Source organism: Euleptes europaea, chromosome 9 (genome assembly GCF_029931775.1).
Source record: "Euleptes europaea isolate rEulEur1 chromosome 9, rEulEur1.hap1, whole genome shotgun sequence".
Classification (NCBI taxonomy): Eukaryota; Metazoa; Chordata; class Lepidosauria; order Squamata; family Sphaerodactylidae; genus Euleptes; species Euleptes europaea.
This window is the reverse complement of record NC_079320.1, coordinates 66,347,182-66,367,041: the sequence shown is the minus strand read 5'-3', so window position 1 is coordinate 66,367,041 and position 19,860 is coordinate 66,347,182. Positions and strand designations below refer to the sequence as shown.

The window sequence follows — 19,860 nt, the reverse complement described above, 5'->3', positions numbered from 1 at the left end:
CAGTGATAGAGAGCTCACCACCTCCTTAGATAGCTGATTCCACTGTCAAACAACTTCCTGTAAAAAAAAAAAATTCTTAATATCCAGCTGGTACCTTTCTGCCCTCAATTTAAACCCATTATTGCAAGTCTTATCCTCTTCTGGTACTCTTGCAAGGGAAATTGCAAATGGTTTAAAAGGGTTAAAATTCCACTGTCTCCCTGCTACTGATCCATGCCTTCAAAGGCCTCTCAGCCCCCCCCCCCACACCCATACATCATCTTGACAAACTGGAGTCCAGGTTATGCTTTGGACCTGGAAAATAGTGGGTGGACTCCCTGTAGGCACAACTAAATAGATGTACTTTGACTCGTGGCAGCATTCTGGGATTGCACAAAACCGCCAGGCCTATGGCTGTTGGCAGCGATGGTTTCCATCATCATTGGCCTCCCTTCCCCCGTTTAACCTGTTTAAACTTAATCTTCTGAAGTGAATTGGGGGTTCCTGATTGCTTTCCTTCCAGGCTGGCTGTTTCTCCACATGAGCGGCGGAGGCTAATTTGGTGAATTGGATTTGTTTCCCCACTCCTACACATGAAGGCAGCTGGGTGACCTTGGGCTAGTCACACTCTCTCAGCCTCACCTACCTCACACGGTGTCTGTTGTGGGGAGGAGAAGAGAAGTTTTGAGTCTCCCTTAAGTGATAGAGAAAGTCAGCATATAAAAACCAACTCTTCTTCCTCCTATGGACTGGGTGTCGTTGGATTTTAGAATTGCTTTTATAACTAGAGGTTTTAGGTGTTAAATTATTTATGATGTATCGTATAATGTGTAATATTTTTTAAATGAGGTAAACCTACTCTGAGCCTGGCTGTGGCCAGGACTGAGCGGGATATAAATCCAAAAAGAAATAAATGAATTAAAAATCAGCAGAGGAGAAGCCCCCCCCACACACACACACACACAACCAGCAACACGATAATATTATAACATTTGCCCTGTACTGAGTAGTTATATCTATTTTGGTCACTTCTCTTCCTTGTGCTTGAGTTCCACATCTTCCACAGCTTACCTCCTGTTTTTGTGCACGCCCCCAATAAGTTAACCACATTGAGATGATGACCAATGTGAATGAGGATTTTGAGCTCGGACATCAGTGCTCTGTGTTCACTATGGGTTGCACCCTCTATAAACAAAGAAATATATATTATATATAGATATAGATATATATTCTCCTATTTAGATACATGTAAAGTAACAGTAAAGGTTAATCTGCCACCTTCCATTGAACAAGGAGGAGAAATATACAACACCAAAAACCGTTCGATGTAATTCATAAACTTTGATTCCAAATCTATATCTGTTTATTCTTCAATAATCCGATACCCTAGATTTGTAATTCCAATAAAGGCAAGGATGTATGGAAAACAAGAAAGAAAAATAATGACGATCCAAAAAAGAGGGGGGGGGAACCTCCTGCGGCTGGTTTCTCAATTCGTACCTTTAAGCATTTTCACAGCCACTGTTTTGCAGGTAGCAGTTTTGTCAATTCCAAATGCATCTGCCTCAATGACTTGGCCAAATGCTCCTCGGCCAAGCGGTTTACCTGGGTTCAAACAAAAACAAAAAAATTAAGAGCACTATTTACACTTCTGTTCTCCAGTCAGTCAGGGAGGGGGAAGCTAACCATTCAGTCCTTAAGGGTTACCATAAAGAAGTAGTGTAAGGTCATCAAAGCTACAATAAGCTAACCTTGCCTTCAACTGCAGCCACTTCTAAGGAAGGTGAAGCAGTCAAGCAAAGGCAGAGTCTTGGCACCCTTACAAGCTGTATTGCATCCACAAATCATTGGATGTTGTACTATCATTGCACTATTTCAATTGTTTGCAAGTGGATTTGCTTGTCCATGCAGGATAATCCAGTTGCCGATGATTGATATAACACAATAGCATTAACATCCAATAAAGTGTGGATGCAACCATGTTATTTAACACGCTCAATAAAAGCAGATCCTAGTTCCTAGTTTTACAGATACCATGGACTGCCAAAAAGACAAATCGGTGGGTACTAGATCAAAACAAGCGTGAACTGACCCTAGAAGCGAAAATGACCCAACTGAGGCTACCATACTTTGGTCACATAATGAGAAGAAAAGACTCACTGGAAAAGACAGCCATGCTAGGAAAAGTTAAAGGCAGCAGGAAAGAGGATGGATTGACTCCATAAAGGAAGCCACGGCCCTCAGTTTGCAAGACCTGAATGACAGGATGTTTTGGAGGATACTGATTCATAGGGTCTACATGAGTTGGAAGCAACTTGATGGCACTTAACACACACACAGTTCCAAAGCCAAGGGGCATTTGTTCGTAAGGGGAGGGAAGCATACCTAAGTTTAGGCGGTCCCTGGGGAACTCCCACTTGCTGGCATCATAAGGAAGACGTTCACATTGCTCATCCATAGGGACTTCATCAGGATCCATGATAATGGAGAGGTAGCCAGTCTTCAGTTCTCCTCCATTGGCCTGAAAACAGCATTATCAGTGGTAATTAAATAAAATTATCCTTACTGGTTGGGCAATGTGCAATTGGCCATACTGAGAGACTACGCTAAGGTGTGGAAAGTTTTTGTCCGTAGGAATGTGAGCCAGCAGTTCCCCCAGCTGTGTTACAGGGCATGTGCCCACGAATCATTGTTAGTGACTGTCTTTATCAATATCCCCCAAAGGGGACCATTCTTCCCCTCCTCCAACGCTTGGTCAATTAAAAGGCAAAATTGTATAGGCCATAAGTTCCAGGAAAGAATGTGATGGTACTGACAGGGGAAAATGCGGCTGTTGATTTAAGGACAATGCAAGAAACAACACAAAAGGCCAGCCAGTCAGTTTTCATTTGTCATGCAAGATTGATGCTGATGGGGCTGCGGGAGAATGATTTCATTACCCGTTTAACGGTCCGGAGAATTATTACGAGGAGCAACCAGAAGAACATGGCAATTACTGCGGTCCCAACCAGGATAATGAACTCGAGCTTCGTTTTCTCATCAGTGCCTGAGAAGAAACAATTGAATGATTCACTGATAGTCGCTGGGAGCCTGTTGGATAGGTCATCAGTTGATGCACTGAAAGGGGTCCCTTGTTCAGGAAAGAAATTTTAGAAGCCCAACACACAGCAAATCAACTACGACAAAAATGTGTCAAGGAAAACGTGCACCTATGAAGACTGGGCCCTTCAATACTTCAACACACGTCCCCCACTGCAGTCCAACTGCGGTGAATGAGCTAAGTGTTGTCCAGAATACTAGTTATCTTCACCACTGAGGTTAATGAAATCAACCAAGTTGCACATACTGGTATGGCATTAAGAGCCAACTGGCAACAAGAACCACACAAAATGGGCCAGGTCCAATTAAAGTTAAAGCATTGAACCCAATGGGAGATTAAACCATGAGTTGGATCAAGCAAGCTATTTAGTTCAGTTTTACCCAGTTTTCTTCCTTACCGCCAATTCCTGAACTCTAGGGCAAAAAGAGATCAGGAGGCACGCAAGTGGCTGCGCCGGGATCCAGGCAACCTGTGCTGGCACCCAGACCACTTGCGCCGCTGAGAGAGGCACAGATGCCGGCGTTGGGCCGCTCATGCCGGCCTCCCTGCGCTGGCGCAGCAGTGCGGCCCTGGGACACTGACTCAGCCTCCCACCAGCATTCCGCTGGCACAAATCCCCATGCCCTTGGGCGTTCCTGGGGCGGTATGGGGACAGGGTTGCTGGTAGGCAGCTTCCTGACCCCTTTCAGGGGAGGAACACCCCCCTCTGAAACAGCGCAGCCTCCTGGCACAGCCTCGCTGTTTTCAATGGGGCAAAATGGCCCATTTTTTATTTTTTAAATTTAAAAAGGCTTTTTAAAACATTTCGGCGGCTGGGGAACCTCTTTGGAGGCGCCGCAGTGGCACCTCGGTTATGCTGTCCCCGGCCACTGAAAGGCTCAGAAATGAGTGTTCCTATAGCCTCCATCCCACATGACTTTTGTCCATGTAGGTCCCATAATCTGCAGCATAGCCTATGTTGAGTGGTAAAAGGGGACCCCCCTTCCCTTTTCCACCATTCTATCCAGGTCAATATTGTCTACTGCGGCTGCCAGTGGCTCTCCAGGGTATACCCCCTACCACCTGGTCCTTTAAGTGAAGATGCCAGAGAGTAAATCTGGGACCTTCTGCATGCAAGTAACCAGCAAAATGCTCTACCACTGAGTCATGCCCAGTTCCATAAGTGGGTGAGTTCTGCAGCAAACACAGGCTGGGCATCAGATGTGGGTCTGGATGCCAATCCAGTTCTAAGACTCACAGCCAAGCGATGGGAGTTAGTGAGCCAAGAACCTTCCATGTTAACATTTCTTTAGAGTAACTAAACCTAACTTTGCTTATGGAAACATCTTTACATTGGCGCAAACATATTTAGTTTATAATCACTAAAAAAAATTCTACAGTCAGCACCAAAGGAGATCATAATGGTCTTTCACAACACTGTGTTGTTTTTATATCATTCAACAGTCTACGAAAAGAAGGTTCATGAATTCCCTCACAGAAAACAAATCTGTCACAAACACATTTTCAGTTCTAAAAGGCACATTCCGCTACCCTCCAACAAGTCACGTTTGTTAGATAATGGAACGCAGATATTTACACGAGGACTATTTACAGTCACTTTTCATCCAAGGAAAATATGTCATAGGGCATGTCTCCTGCTGGGGACTCAGAGAACAACAGGATATAGCTTAGAGTAGTTAAAAATTCAGTAGATTATCATACTTGGGGTTAGAGTTTCTATTGCAATTAGATAACTAGTTTTTTTTTTAATTATACAGAAGGAGCATATTAAGATTTAGAGGAAACTGAGTTTTCAGAAGTAAGATGAGATCTTTGGTGGATAATTATGCACCGACACAGACTTTCGGTGCAGTCTTTACAGAGTAACACCCTTCTAATCCTATTGAATTCATGGGACTTAGAAGGGGGTATCTCTATTTACGATTATATTGTTTGGGACTTCGCTGACAAATGACTCATGTAACTGATCTACTCATGTGAACAGTGTACAAAATCAGCGGAGCAACCCATAGAAGATCACAGCACCTTCCTTGTCTTTCCCCTTCCTGTTTGGACTTTAGCACTTCCTTGGCTACCGTGCAACCCCTGGAGTCCTTGCTTGGCTCCTGATTTTTGCAAAATTGCTTCCCCTCATTCCCGATAAAGCTCCCAGCAACCATGACAATGCTCTTTCATTAGCAGAATTTGTTCTTTCAAGATTTAATTTACATTGAGAACATGACGCATGCTCAATAAAATAAAACGAACAGCACATTGTGAATGGTCTTAGAAGGCCTTAGTGAGCAGAAAGATAATATAGAAATGTTAAAACTGATAACATGTAAATGAAGTAGAAAGGAATACTTTGTAAAATCATCACACATTTCTTCCTACCTTCCACTGCAAAAAATGAAGCCACTTTTGCACAACCGAGGATATTGCAAGCACGACAGCTGTATAGGCCTTCATCCTCCTTCCTCACCCTTCGTATGGTAAGAATTCTGTTCCCATCTTTCAGAACAATACCTTGTAGAGGAAATGCATTTGCAATTGTTAATTTAACTTGACCTTTAGCAGTATGTTGAAGACACTGACTTGTGTACATTTTCATTTACGGTGATGAGCAGAGGAGCTCCCTCCATGGCCAAAAGGCTGTATGTCAGTGATAACAACCCACCCCATATCTTACTAAAATATTCAAATCCTTGAGCTTTGGAATGGGGGAGGGTGTTTTCCAAATCAAGAGGTGTGGCTTCTGCACAGACCAAACTCCAGCAAGTCTCTTGTGTAAAATTAGCCAATGTTTGGATATAATCTGAAGGTCATCTAATCCAGCTCTTTGCAGGATTCCCCAAACCTAATGCACTGACAAAACTCAATACCCATCATGCAAAATTCAGAATACCACTGCAAAGATCAGGAGACACCAAGGCACATCATGTAAGAGATGCTCTCCAGACAATAACAAACAGATTATGCATAACAGAATTAAAGGGGCATTTTATGTAAACCACTCTACAAGGTGAAATTAGAGCACAGAACATTGACTCTCACCTGAATCTTCAATAAGGGATACATTGTTTTTAAACCAAGTGATTAGAGGAGAAGGAGTTCCATTTGCTATGCAAGACACTTCTATAGTTTCCCCAATATCTGCTGTTTGATTCTCAGGGGTCCCTATAATGATGGGTGCCACTGGTTCTGTTTACAAGAAGGAAAAATTAAAATGTAGGATTTGAAAAAGCAACTGAATCACAAGTCTGGACCAACTGTTAAATTGTATTTTAATGGTTAAGAACTTGAAATACAATCTATAATATAATAGCCCCTGGATAAATATGAGCTTTTTCATAAGTGCATCATGGTTCTGAGTCCCAAATATCGGCATACGATTACCTTGAACAGTGAGATGTTTGACAAGACAATGCTGTGTTTTGGTCTTTTTGTCCTGGGCGATGCATACATAATCCCCACTATCTTGGAGGGAGATATTATGGAGGAGTAGCTCCATAGTAATGTTCTCCCCACTGGCCCTTGTAGCAACAGCATTCAATTTCTGAAGAGCTTCTAGGTTCTTGCAAACAGGCAACGGCAGCCCACCAAGATATATCTTCGAGGCCCGAGGGCTGAACTTAAACCAGGTCAGGTTTTCAAATGTGAGCTTGTCAGCTGTGCACTGCAGGGACACGTTGTGCATCTCAGTAGGCTGACTTTGAGGCTGAAGATTAATTTCAAGGCCTCCTGCGAAGAAATGAAATGATCAGGAGAGCACACACTGGCCACCATTACAGCTGTGGTTACTCACAGTGGATTTCATGCTGGGATGTTCAGGATTATGCTTTGAACATGACTGGACCAATCTCCAGCTCCTTCCCTTATGCTCTGACACAAAGTTACAAGGAAATGAGCACCATTTTTTTAAAAAGGTATTAATGCTACACACCAAAGGACTTTATAAGCCAATAAAACTCTTAGTATATCTAGGTAGGTTAACTAATAATTCATTAGAACAAATTACAGTGCCCAGAACGGTCAAAAGGATTTTGGTTCTTCACCTCTAGGTTCCTGACTACAGGTCTCTTTTAAGCAAATTGGGGGCTAATGGATTCAATTCCCACCCCCACACACGCTCAGACCTGTCATTGCTGATCATAAATACAACAGGACACATCTGCGGGTTATCCATATATTCTGGAGAGGGTCCTTCCAGCCCAGCAATGCATACCCACCAGGATCCGGAAGTGGAAATTTGTTCCTGAACCAGAATTGCCCTCATTGAGCTTAGGCAGCTGGTTTCAGCCAGACTACTCATATATTTTTATTTATTTATTTGACTTGTATGCCGCCCATTCCTGACTAGGTCAGGCTCTGAGCTGCTCACAACAAAAAATATTGCACAATAAATGGCATAATTAAATATGAATTAAAATTACTTTACATCAAATAAAACATCAGTTAAATAGGCGTTGCCGGACTACCAGTAGTAAAAACCAATGTCAGGCAGCCATCCAGGGGAGATCTCAGCTAACAAGCAACTCTTAATCAAAACGAAGAGAAGGGAAGGGAGGCCAGCAGAATGGAAACTGTTGCTTCCCTCAACTATATGCCTAGTGGAACAGCTCCGTCTTACAGGCCCTGCAGAACTGTTTACCATCCCGCAGGACCCTGATCTCACTAGGCGTAGCATTCCCCCAGGCCGGGGCCAGGTTGAGGACAGCTGGATACTTTTTGGGCCAGGGATCACCCGTAGGTTCTCTCCAGCAGAGTGAAGTGCTCTTTGGAGGGTATATCTGGAGAGGCGGTCCTGCAGGTACAAAGGATACAAGCCAGATCACTGGCTTGTATCCCACAGAGGTTTTCCACAGTAGGGATTTCCACCTTTGGAGCATGACTTTCTTGCATCCCCTCTCCTGATGCAGCTCAAAAAACGTCCCCTGAAATGCTGGTTCTGGGGGACAGAGGACCTCCAAGAATAACATGCGGAGGGAACCAGAAGTCTATGATGGGAGGAGGGAAATCAGTGAAGATCACTCTTGCTTCTGAGGAAATCCTCCATGGGGAACAAACCTTTGCCTATTTTGTTGGATCTAGGGCATAATTTTAAATGATGTTTCCACATTTCACAAAAAATGGATAAATAGTTCAAAGGGCATTTATTGTTACTTTGGCAATCAGTCAAATCAACATACCGGTAATAGTTTAAGACACTAAAAAAAGGATTCTAAGTAAAATAAAGACCAATTCCTAATTTACAACTATTATAGGATATCATTTTTAGAATTGCATGAATTTTCCAGAATTTTGGCTTGATCTAAACTTTAGTGCACGTGTGCTAGCAGTTCACACACACAGGAAGCATCTTTTACCTATTGACAGTATACAAAGGCAAAGATCCTGGAATTCTACATGAAACAAAGGCAGACATATTAATGGATAATATTTCTGCAATCCATGAGTCATACTTACTGGTAACATGAAAGGAGATGACTCTCTCGCCTTCTCCAGCTTTGTTACTAGCCACACATCTATACAGAGCGGACACATTTGCTGCTTGGATTACAAGAGTGCTTACGGTCTACAAGAGAACAAACCAAGCAATGTCATGCCACAGTGATGCCAAAGGGCTTAATTGAGTCTCGCACAATAAGTCAGCTGAACTTGTTACCACATAGCTATCCAGGCTATCGTAAATTCCCGAGCAACACAACCCACCATTGTTTTAGGTATCCTGCTTTCAAAATTACTGAGTTATCAATAATTAGAGGACTATTCAACATAATCTTTGCTGTTGTTGTTGTTACCTTCAAACCTAGTCCTTTGGATACGTCATTATCAGCCTGATTTTGCAGGTGGGTCATTGGGAGGAAGAAAATAAGTTGCCATAGGGCCAAGCCAAAACATCCACAACAGAAGCGTACTTTCAACCCAGATCTTCTGAGTCCATTTCTCTCCATCACAGGACCATCCTGGATGTCAGTTTCTGAGCTTTATTTCTGAATATAATTATGTAAAAAAAAAAAAAATTCCCCAAAACTGAGATCCGCTATGATCCTACCTATTTCCATGGGAGAACACTGATTTCCACAGGAATTATGCTTGTACAACTAAGGGCACTTCAATGCATAATTATATTTAGGATCAACGGGCCAATGATTGTGTGATCAAATGCATTAGATTCTACTCAAAACTTTTAAAAGGCATTTCAAATAGGGACCAAAAAATAATAATCACCAGCTCACCTTCATTTTCCCAGCGATAGCAACCAATTGATTTTTTACTGTTTCAATCTGATTTCCACCTCTTCTATCAGTTATGTCTTTCCATGACTTACAGGCATAAGGATTATTCCCCAGTCCAGTTTGGCTGAGAGGTAAAGATCACAGAAAATTCACCTTGAAAGTTATCTTTTTTTGGGGGGGGAGGGTGTTAGTCGGTAGCTTTAACAAATGTAAAAGACATAGATTCATAACACAGAGGCAGAAACACAATGAAGATGCCTCAAACTATTATGGGTCCCAGGTATTTGGGAAATACCTGGAGATTTTGGAGGTGGGGCCTGAGGAGGGCAGGGTTTGGAGTGGGGAGGGATCTCAGCAGGGATATAATGCCATAGAGTCCATCTTCCAAAGTGGCCATTTTCTCCAGGAGAACTGATCTCTTTCACCTGGAGATCAGTTGAACCATCAGGAGATCTCCAGCCACCACCTGGAGGCTGGCAACCGTAACCACTGGACTGGAGCCTATTGGAAGCTCCTTGCAAGGCACTGTGAACCTTCTAGAGGAAGAGTGGGTGACGAGGAGAATAAATACTCTCCAATTACATCCAACCTTCTTTTTGACCGTATAAAAATAGAAATTCCCAGAGCCTAGAGGTAAATTCCTTCATTATTCTGAGTTGGTCAACCCAGCCAGGATACTGATGGGGGGTGGCGCACAGGGAACAGCAGCTATTCTGGGAACAAGCCTCCATTCATAAAAGTGACAATTCGAGTTAATTCCGTTCAAAAGAAAGACAGAGAAGTGACACAGAAATTACTGGGATCCTTCAAGTATTTCTCTAGGACACTGGGCCTTGTGTATGGAAATGACACGGCACTAGAGGAAGAAGAGAGTGGAAGTCGCTTATGAAAATAACAACAGGAAAGCTGACTCCTTTTAAAAAAAAAATCCCAAAAGGAAGCCTGGCCTGGTGCAAAACTCAGATAAGGGAAGTGGAGTGGCCCCCGGTCAGCAACTGTTTCTGTCATTCCCTAACATCAATCAAGATGCTTCCTCTGAGATACACTATCACAGAAATAAGACAGTGTCTTCAGCAGTGGATTGCTATAAGGAAATGAGAACAAACATACCCAGATCTGTCAAGAGCATAAACGAAACAAAAACAACCATTTCTGAAAAATGGGTAGATACTTCACTGGAGCAGCTAACCAAGGCTCATATCCTATATGCAGTTAAACAGCTGGCATCTCATTGTGTTCCATTGGATTTCGACTACTTAACTGCGTGCAGGATTGCAGCACAAGAGAACTGGGCATGCAGGACACAATAGGAACTAGGGATTCCTTTCCACCGGTGCAACATGGCTAAACCCCTCCCCCCTTTGCCTCTAGAGAAACAGGAAAGTGTTTTTGAAATAAATAAATAAATAAATAAATAAGGACAGCCTTTTTTATGCCCCAAATTAGCAGTGAATTGTTTTTTAATCAGCACTAGCTTGGATCTATCTATGACACAGTGGGACTTTTGCCATCATTGGGGAGGGGACCAGGAGGAAGTCATCAACCACTTTAATGTCGGTGGCAACATATGTTACCGGACTGATTCCCAAGTGCTTCTGTATACACAAAGTCACAGCAGAGTTGCAGGAAGTTGTGTCTGCTGCCAAGAAGGGGGGAAATGAATGTTTTTATTCTGCCTCTGCTATTCTTCTAGGCCAAAGTTAGATTTACTGTACTAAAGAGCCACTTGAGTACACAACAATAATCAAAATTACACAAAAATTGTTGGTCCAGACTCAGGCTGTTGTGTATTCTAGGCGGAGATGAAATACATATGAGTTTTCGCAGATCATGAGGGTGGAATGGGACTAGGGACTTTCAGAGTGAGGCCAGGAAGCAGTACCCTCAGAATAAATTTGTCTCTGTGATACTGTATCTAGCCAAATCTGACACAGCATCACCACACTGCCAACATGGTCCAGATTGGCCAGGATCACCCTCACAGAGTGGGGACAAGAATTATTGCCCTCATTCTGTACTGGCTCTGTGATGTCATCACATAGCCAAATCTGTTTGGCTATGTGACATCATTATGTCAACACCCTAGTACTGTGATCCCTGATTAGCTGCGATCATGATGCCTGTAAAAGTAATTTTTCTTTTGAAAAAAGGCACCAAAACAGCTGCCAAGAGAGGTAGTGAATAGAAAAAGAGAAGTGCTGGTGTTGGGTATTGGATGTGAAATTCAGCATCTTGGCAGTCCCAGATTACTTTTTGTATTTATTTATTTATCTATTGAATTTCTAACCCGCCCTCCCCGGCCAAGACCAGGCTCAGGGTGGGTAACAACATCAAAATCACAAATATATATACGTAGCAACAAAAAATCTAAAACCATTAAATACAATCTCAGAAACTGTTAAAACAGATGTGTAACAATTAATGTAGTGCCCGCTGCAGCATAATAAGTACCAGAGCTAAGCAGGCAACCCCCTCCCCGTATAGGGTTGCCAACCTCCAGGTACAAGCTGTAGATCTCCTGCTATTACAACTGATCTCCAGCCGATAAGAGTTCAGGTCACCTGGAAAAAATAGCCAGTTTGGCAATTGGACTCTATGGCATTGAACTCCCTCCCCTCCCCAAACCCCACCCTCCTCAAGCTCTGCCCCAAAAACCTCCCGCTAGTGGTGAAGTGGGACCTGACAACCCTATCCCCGTATAACACCAGTTGTAAAAAAGGGGGGAGGGAGTAGGGAGGCCAGCATTAGTACCACCTGCAGCTGCCCTCAAACTATATTTTGTTTAATGCTACCTTGTAGTCTACAAGGCTATAAAAATAGCAAGTGCCTGATGAATAGGCAATGCCTGATGAAATCTCTGAAGCCAAAAAAGATTCAAAAAAGATTTTCTAGATATATCAGATTTCCAGTGCTTCTAAACATTATTCTGCCTTGATCTCCAAGGGAAGGCAGATCCATGGTTTTAGGACTGCTAGAGGATATTAATGCTTTGGTTCATATGCATAATGTGCTAAATTGTCACTCAAATGGCAAGTGTGTACTTTCAGCAGGTCTTAGGGGTCCTTGTGCAATAAAGCAGTGTCCATGGTATGATGGACCCCAACCAAGAAAGAAAAACAGATACTAAAACAATTGAATATTTTTAGAGCAACAGCCAACACGAGTCAATGTCAGATAACTGGAAAGCCATCTTATACTTACTGAGGGTTGAAAGTACATTCTTCTTCAAACTGCCAGTACCACTGAATCTTAGGCACTGACGGAACAGCATACACGGTACATGTTAGGGCTTGAGTGGAGCCATACTTATAAGAATCCACTGGTGCTAAAAGAGAATTCTCCCCAATCTGTGGTAGGACTGCAGGAGAAGAACATAGATACGGGAATGACATTACTGAACTCCTTCAATCTCATTTAGTACTGGTATTGTTTATTGGTCAAGATATTTCTTGGGTTATATTGGTGTGCTTTTTTTAACAAGGGGGGGCAGGAGTACTAAAAGACTCTTTAGATTTGCTATGGAGACCAAAAATCATATGATGGAGCTGCTTATTCATCTTCATCATCGGTGACTGCAATTATGAAGTGAAGCAGCCATCACCAACCCTATGCTATATGCAGAGTATTATATTCACAACTGCAGCTGAGTCACTGAGTGATAATAAGATAATCAAGTAGAAGTAGTAGAAGAAGTAGTAGTAGAAGAAGAAGTAGAGTTGGGTTTTATATGCCGACTTGCTCTACCACTTAAGGAAGAATCAAACCAACTTACAATCGCCTTCCCTTTCCCTCCCCACAACACACACCCTGTGAGGTAGGTAGGGCTGAGAGAGTGTGACTAACCCAAGGTCACCCAGCTGGCTTCATGTGTAGGAGTGGGGAAGCCAACCCAGTTCACCAGATTAGCATCTGCTGTTCATGTGGAGGAGTGGGGAATCAAACACGGTTCTCCAGATCAGAGTCCACCGCTCCAAACCACCGCTCTTGGCCACTATACCACGCTGGTAGGCCTGTAGAAATTGTGACTCTCCAAGACAAAAACAGGCCATCAGCGACATACAGTTAACTGTTACCACTACTTGACTAGGACTGCAAAAAAATAAGAGGGTTTGACAAGCATCTGATCCATTGTGGATCAGCCACATTCTGCTTGGCAGATTATTAGTGAAACTGGTCATGGCGGAGTCTGGAAGTTGTTGTTTACAGCTTACTCTTTCTGCCACCCCAAGCCATTATGTGAATGCTGGCCCAGCCAACACCTTCCATTTCTCAAGAAGCTACAATCCCCATCCGAACGCCCCACAGGGAATCGCTCATCTTAAAAACTGGCTCTTTTATGTAGCTGCAGACAACACTATTTCCTGAGCAGCCAAATGGAGGAGGAACAGGAGAGACAGGGGGAGAGCAGGAAGGATGGGAGAGGCATGCAAGGACAGCAGGGGAAGGTCTCGTGATGTATGGGGATGATCACCGAAGGCAGGAAAAGAGCAGGACACAAAGGCAAAACCAAAACACACAGCAGGACATAAAGGCCAAAAACACTACGAAAAAAACTGAAGACAATATTCTTTTCCAAAACAAGAAATGGGTAATCAAAAGTCTGCCAAACAAGTAAATGGAGCAATATATGAGTCTAACACAGTGGTTCCCAAAGTGGGCAGTACCACCCACTGGGGGGATCACCTAGGGGGGCACTGAGAGGCAAGAGGGCAGCAGGGGGCGCTAGAGACGGGCCCCTTCAACTGTGTTGTTCACTAATTGACAACAGATGAAGCGATGGCACCATGCTGGCAAATTGGGTGGAAACTATCAGAATTTTTTTTCCAGACTTTGAAGAGCTGGTACCACTGGATCAAGTTGATAAGTTTTGTTGAATAAATTTCAACTAGAAAGGTTTAATTTGATTTTGAATAGATGTGCAATTAATTGTTACTGTTTTGAAATTTTATGCAAACCCCTATTTTGAATAATGCTTTTTACAGGATAGGGTAGGGGGCGCTGGGTTTTCGGTGGCCCGAAAAGTTTGGGAACCACTGGTCTAACAGAATAAGTAGTTAGAGTGGGTATACATAACTTGTGATCCTCAAAGCTAAATACAGATCTCCAGCCACAGATGGCAGCCCATTGGGGGCTTGATAAATATACTGTTTGGACTGCTTGTCAGGGACTGCAAAAAGAAGTTTGGTGGTCCAGCAGTCAGCAGCAGTAGACCTATGTTGCAATAGTTGGCATCTGGAAGGCCGCATGCTGCCTCCAGATCCAATCACGGAGTGCCCCCAAATTAGGTTTGCCAACTCTGGGTTGGAGAGTTAAGGGTGGAGCCTGGGAGGGGAGGGACCTTGGTAGGGTATAATGCCATACTGTCCACCTTCCAAAGAAGCGGAATACATGTGTTTTTAAAAAAATAAATAAATGAATGAAAATAAAATAAATAAATAAGCAACCTATTTAGTCAGTTATTTTTCTGGGAGATTGCCAGCCTCCATCTGGCAAATAGCAGAAGGGAGGCCATAGGAATCTGAGCAGCTCTGAGTATCTGTCTGGTGTCTCCTTGGAGAAGGCTGTTTCAAACCTTTCAATAACCCATGTCTGCTCAGCAACTTTTCTGTCTGAAAAGTTTAACTTGATAAGCAGAGAATTAAATGTTAGCGTTCTGCATAGTATTGCCTGTCTAACAGAAGCAGGACTTCACTCTGGAGATATGAGGACTGAAGAGAACTTTACCATTCACGACCAGATGAAATGTGTGTCTCTCTTGTTCCTTATTAATAGGATTGGTTAGTACAACCGTATAATTCCCAGCATCTCTTTCACTCGTTTCAGAAATAGTCAAGGAGTGACCAAGTTTAACTGTACGATTTGCAGTGATGGGTTTTCCATTTTTATACCTAAAAATAAAAAGCTCTTTAGTAGGCTTTAGAGATGATATGCATATAGGATAAATGTCGTTTCCCATTCACATTTACCCCTTCTTCTGAGATGTTCAGAGCAGGATACATATATCCTCTTTCTGACCTCACAACAACCTTGTGAGGTAGGTCAGGCTAAGAAAAAGTGACACAGAAGGCCACTATCTGTGTGGGCCTTTTTATCTGGCTTTCTAAATCCACAACTGATACTTGGAGCCATACTAGATCTACGATATATTATTTAGCATTTGGATTTCTTACCATTTTAATTCTGGAGATGGATACCCTGTGAATTTCACAGGAATTCTGACTTGTTCGCTCAGCCTTGTTTCCACCAGAGATGGCATCCTCCCCAAACTAATAAAAGGCTTTTCTGTCAAAGTAAACAAAAACAAAAAAGTACGACAATACGTTTAAACAAAGACTTAATATTTTGCATACATTTATATTTACTTTTATTGCTCATAGATAGAGGCAAAAGGCAATGGATTCAACTACAGAAACGTTCTGGTGGATCCAAACCATTATTTTTTGCCTTCATCAGGATAGCAACTAAGAACTTTGCTTGTGTATCTCAAAATTATATCCTGAAGATACACCGGAGTATCTAGAGATATATGCCAGCAAGCCTCATTGGTGCCATGCCAATGAAACCTCTACACTGGTATGGTGGCGGGGAGGGGGGGAGAGAACCAGTTTAAACAATACCCCATTTACTTCCAACATGTTGTTTGTCCACATTATTAATTATTGAACCATGCTTGTTAAAGCTTTTTCTCAATTTAGTGGCTCCCATTCCTAAAAAAACAAATATCAGACCCCACTCTACACTAAAATGATCCTTTCCTTTGTTAGGTTCTGAGGTTTTGCGACAGTTTGCTGCTCATTATAAGATCCCAAACTTTCTGAATCCAATCATTCAGGTCCGGATTTTTCTATTGTTATAATGATGAGGCGGGGAGCGGTTTTCAAACGTTGAATGACATTATAATGAGATGGCAGTAGATCTCCATTATGCATCTGGCCAAACATTATCATCATTGGATGAAGATTTAACGTGAATTTTAAAGAAAGCTCTTTAACTTCAACTTGATGGCTGCTTCAGTTTTGCTGATGTTTTATTCTTATCAGGGTCTACAGTATGTCTTTTTCCAAATACCAAGGAGAAGTAAATCCGGAGGAATTCCTTACCGTGGACAATGACGCTGATGCTGCTTGTCTTAGCCATGCGACTGCTGGAGCCTGTGCAACTGTACCGTCCTCGGTCATTCACAGTCACATGCTCGATGGTGAGAGTACTTACAAACTTCTTCACTTCACTACCCGATGATGTCTTTATCTCCCTGACTGTAATGTGCTTTTTCTAGAATACAGTTCAAAATAGTTCATTCCAACATTGCCCTTTCAGCCTCTCTTTACACTCACACTTTAGACACATAGTAGGTTGATTAGATTGCCTCAGTCACTTTCTCCTCATATAGGACAGCAGAAGTCAAAGAAAAAGAACATAAGAAAGGCCCTGCTGGATCAGACCAAGGTCCATCAAGTCCAGCAGTCTGTTCACACAGTGGCCAACCAGGTGCCTCTAGGAAGCCCACAAACAAGACAACTGCAGCAGCATTGTCCTGCCTATAATCCACAGCACCTAATATATTAGGCATGCTCCTCTGAGGCTGGAGAGGATAGGTATGCATCATGACTAGCATCCATTTTTACTAATAGCCACAGATAGCCCTCTCCTCCATGAACATGTCTCCTCCCCTCTTAAAGCCTTCCAAGCTGGCAGCCATCACCATGACATGACTTGTTACCACGAAATTCTATTCCTCATTCCGCCATAAAGCTCCAGCAAGTCCAATACCCTTTTAATTTGGAACAAGAAGCACATCAATATTTGAAAATATGTGTGCATGGATCTATAGTATCAAAACTGTGTGTAATTAGCCATGTCGTCACCTGTCACATTTTTATCTTGCCCTTCCTTCAAGGAGCTCGAGGTTCTCTCTTGCTCCATTTACCCTCAAAACAACCTCATGAAGCTGGTAAGAGCTTGTGAAGCTGAAAGAGCGACTGTCCCAAGCTCATCCGCAGTGCAATCCTAGGCAGAGTTACCCCCTTCAAAGCCCATTGACTTCAAGTGAAATTAGCAGGGTTGGGAGGATTGTGCTGCCAATGAGTTTCATGGCTGCACGGAGTTCTGAATTATAGTCCAACACTTCAACCACTGTACCACACTGGCTCAGACAAGAGTCCACATGTCTACCCATGTTATTTTCAGATCCTGCTAAACCTTTCTCTGGATATAGTAATGCCTACAGGAAGACAATCAAAGGACTAAAACGGATTTCTGAAAGTTCGCAAGAAAACGTGTTTCTTTCAAACAGATTCTTCTTGGAAGGTAAATTACCTTATTCATTTTGCTTGATGGGCAGTCCCAATCAAATTCAATTCCCACATTCAGTTCTGTCCTTGCGGTACAGTTTAGGACTAGCTTCTCTCCTGCTGCCAGCTCTACTTGGTGAGGATTTATGGTGAGATCATGAATTTTATAACCTAAGCGGGGGGGGGGGGGGAAGCAGGAACAAATAAGTAACTCAAACTCTACACGATGACTTCTAGCAAAGTCGGTCATATTAAATGACATGGTTTCAACTAGAGCCCTCCCCCCATCTACACTAACTGGTGATTTTTATGCTTCATACTTTAGACACCACCCAACCCCCCTCCCCAAATAAAGCACATTTACTTAGGAATAACCATTTAACATTTAATTAACTCTTTAAAATTAAAATATAAAGCAAATAAAATGTTTGAACAGAATTGGGGGGGGGAGGGGGAACCAGTTAACAATGTACAATCCATCCTGCCTTGATTCTCCCTCTCTGTCCTTTAAGCCAGCAAGAAACAAAAAAGGAAATGACGGCCCAGATAAGAATCCAAAGTGAATCGTGTGAGGAATAAGGAATGACTTTTCCCAGGAGTGTCCCTTTCCATTCCTTTCCCCCTTTTCTCTGACATAGTCCATGTTCCTGGCCGTCCCAGTAAGTTATAAATAGTTTGTCCATTTGGACTGTTTTCTTGGCTCAGCAGTGTGCTGAAACTGGGAAAAGGAACTCCTTGCCCTGGAATGGACAAAACTTGGCCTAATTTAAATAGTCCAGTCTGGGGAGTAAGTGGGTTGGATCTAAAGAGGATTTCTGTGAACAGAGGAAGGGGGTTAATTTTTGCCTGTTTCCCCTTCCTGTAGTCCTAAACTCAGCTGTCACCTCAGGAGGTGTTTCCTGGAACACATTTTGGATTGCAGTGGAAGGGGCGGGAAGACACTTCCCATAGATGGAAATCCCTTCTGTCCGTGGAATTACCTCTAGATCCAACCCAGTGGGAGGAATAAAATGCTTTCACAATGCCTTCAACTCATTCATGGAGAAAGGCATTCTCACAGCCATGTCAGTGAGGATTCAGTCTTCATAGAAGAATGAACAATACAATCCTTCAAGGATAACAACAAGCCATGGCTTCTAGTTTTGTGACCAAGTCCACAGGGCGCAGATCCTTGGTCTTCTGCACACCTCTCCCTCATGCGCCCTCTAACAACTCTACAATTAAAGACTTTCAATTGCAAAGAAAACTATCATTTGTAGTTACATCCAAACCACACATTGGCTTGCCACCTTTCTAGAAATCAGCATTAAATCAGTCTGGTATCCTGGATTGAAGGAAAGACAGAGTTTGTGTTTCAGAAATAAATGACAAATTCCAGTGGTGGCTGGAAATCTCCTGCTATTACCACTGATCTCCAGGCAACAGAGATCAGTTCACCTGGAGAAAATGACCACTTTGGAAGGTGGACTCTGAGGCATTATACCCGACTGAAGTTTCTCCCCTCCCCAAATACCCCAAATCTCCAGATATTTCCCAACCCCGAGCTGGCAACCCTATCTCCACAGAACAAAGATCAGTTCCCCAGGAGAAAATGGCTTCTTTGGAAAGTGGACTGTATGGCATTATACCTTGCTGAGATCCTTCTCTTCACCAAATCCCACCCTCAAAATCTCCAGGTATTTCCCAACCTAGAGCTGGCAACCCTAGTTACAGGAAACAATTGGTTGGATCCTATGACTTGCTTCTGATAAGCCTGATCCTATGACTCTCTTCCACTAAGTTGTTCTTCAACAGAGAAAGACTTTTATGCCGGGAAACAACTTTCTCCTCTAACAGAGAAAGACATTTCTCCATCAGAAGTCTTTCTATGTTGAAGGAAGTCTTAGTGAACCCAATATAATCAGTGACCAACAAGAGATCAACAAACAATAACAAATATCTTACCAACCACCACCACAATGAACATCATGGATTGATAGCTTTCATCATCGATCTTAGCTTTGCAGAAGACCATGCCCACGTCGCCAATTAGGTTACTGGGAATAGTGAAACCCTTTTGACTGTCCCATACAATTGATTTACCATCAGGAACAAATATTTTGTCTGGATACTTCTGTATAAATACCAGTACAAGAATCAGTTAAAGTCTTACATTGGCTAAAAGTTAAGAAGAGCTAGGTGGCAATCTAGCTCCTTGCTGCATCCTCTTTCCCCATTCCTGCATGTGATCCTTCTTTACTGTGACCCCTTCTTCTGCTGTGGGCAGGATGGC

General features: G+C 42.8%; 1 protein-coding gene across 1 annotated transcript in view; it reads right to left on the bottom strand.

Moving 5' to 3' along the window:
- KDR (kinase insert domain receptor) overlaps positions 1 to 19,860 on the bottom strand; it is a 47,535-nt gene that overhangs the window by 14,786 nt on the left and 12,889 nt on the right. The window contains exons 5-19 of the mRNA XM_056855084.1: positions 19,533 to 19,701; positions 17,614 to 17,759; positions 16,398 to 16,569; positions 15,468 to 15,579; positions 15,022 to 15,185; positions 12,499 to 12,655; positions 9,298 to 9,421; positions 8,525 to 8,633; positions 6,455 to 6,799; positions 6,113 to 6,259; positions 5,453 to 5,584; positions 2,919 to 3,025; positions 2,365 to 2,500; positions 1,480 to 1,584; positions 1,051 to 1,164 (exon numbers count right to left, since the gene is read on the bottom strand). Of these exons, the coding sequence (XP_056711062.1) occupies positions 1,051 to 1,164; positions 1,480 to 1,584; positions 2,365 to 2,500; positions 2,919 to 3,025; positions 5,453 to 5,584; positions 6,113 to 6,259; positions 6,455 to 6,799; positions 8,525 to 8,633; positions 9,298 to 9,421; positions 12,499 to 12,655; positions 15,022 to 15,185; positions 15,468 to 15,579; positions 16,398 to 16,569; positions 17,614 to 17,759; positions 19,533 to 19,701 (2,239 nt within the window). The remainder of the gene's footprint in view (positions 1 to 1,050; positions 1,165 to 1,479; positions 1,585 to 2,364; positions 2,501 to 2,918; positions 3,026 to 5,452; positions 5,585 to 6,112; positions 6,260 to 6,454; positions 6,800 to 8,524; positions 8,634 to 9,297; positions 9,422 to 12,498; positions 12,656 to 15,021; positions 15,186 to 15,467; positions 15,580 to 16,397; positions 16,570 to 17,613; positions 17,760 to 19,532; positions 19,702 to 19,860) is intronic.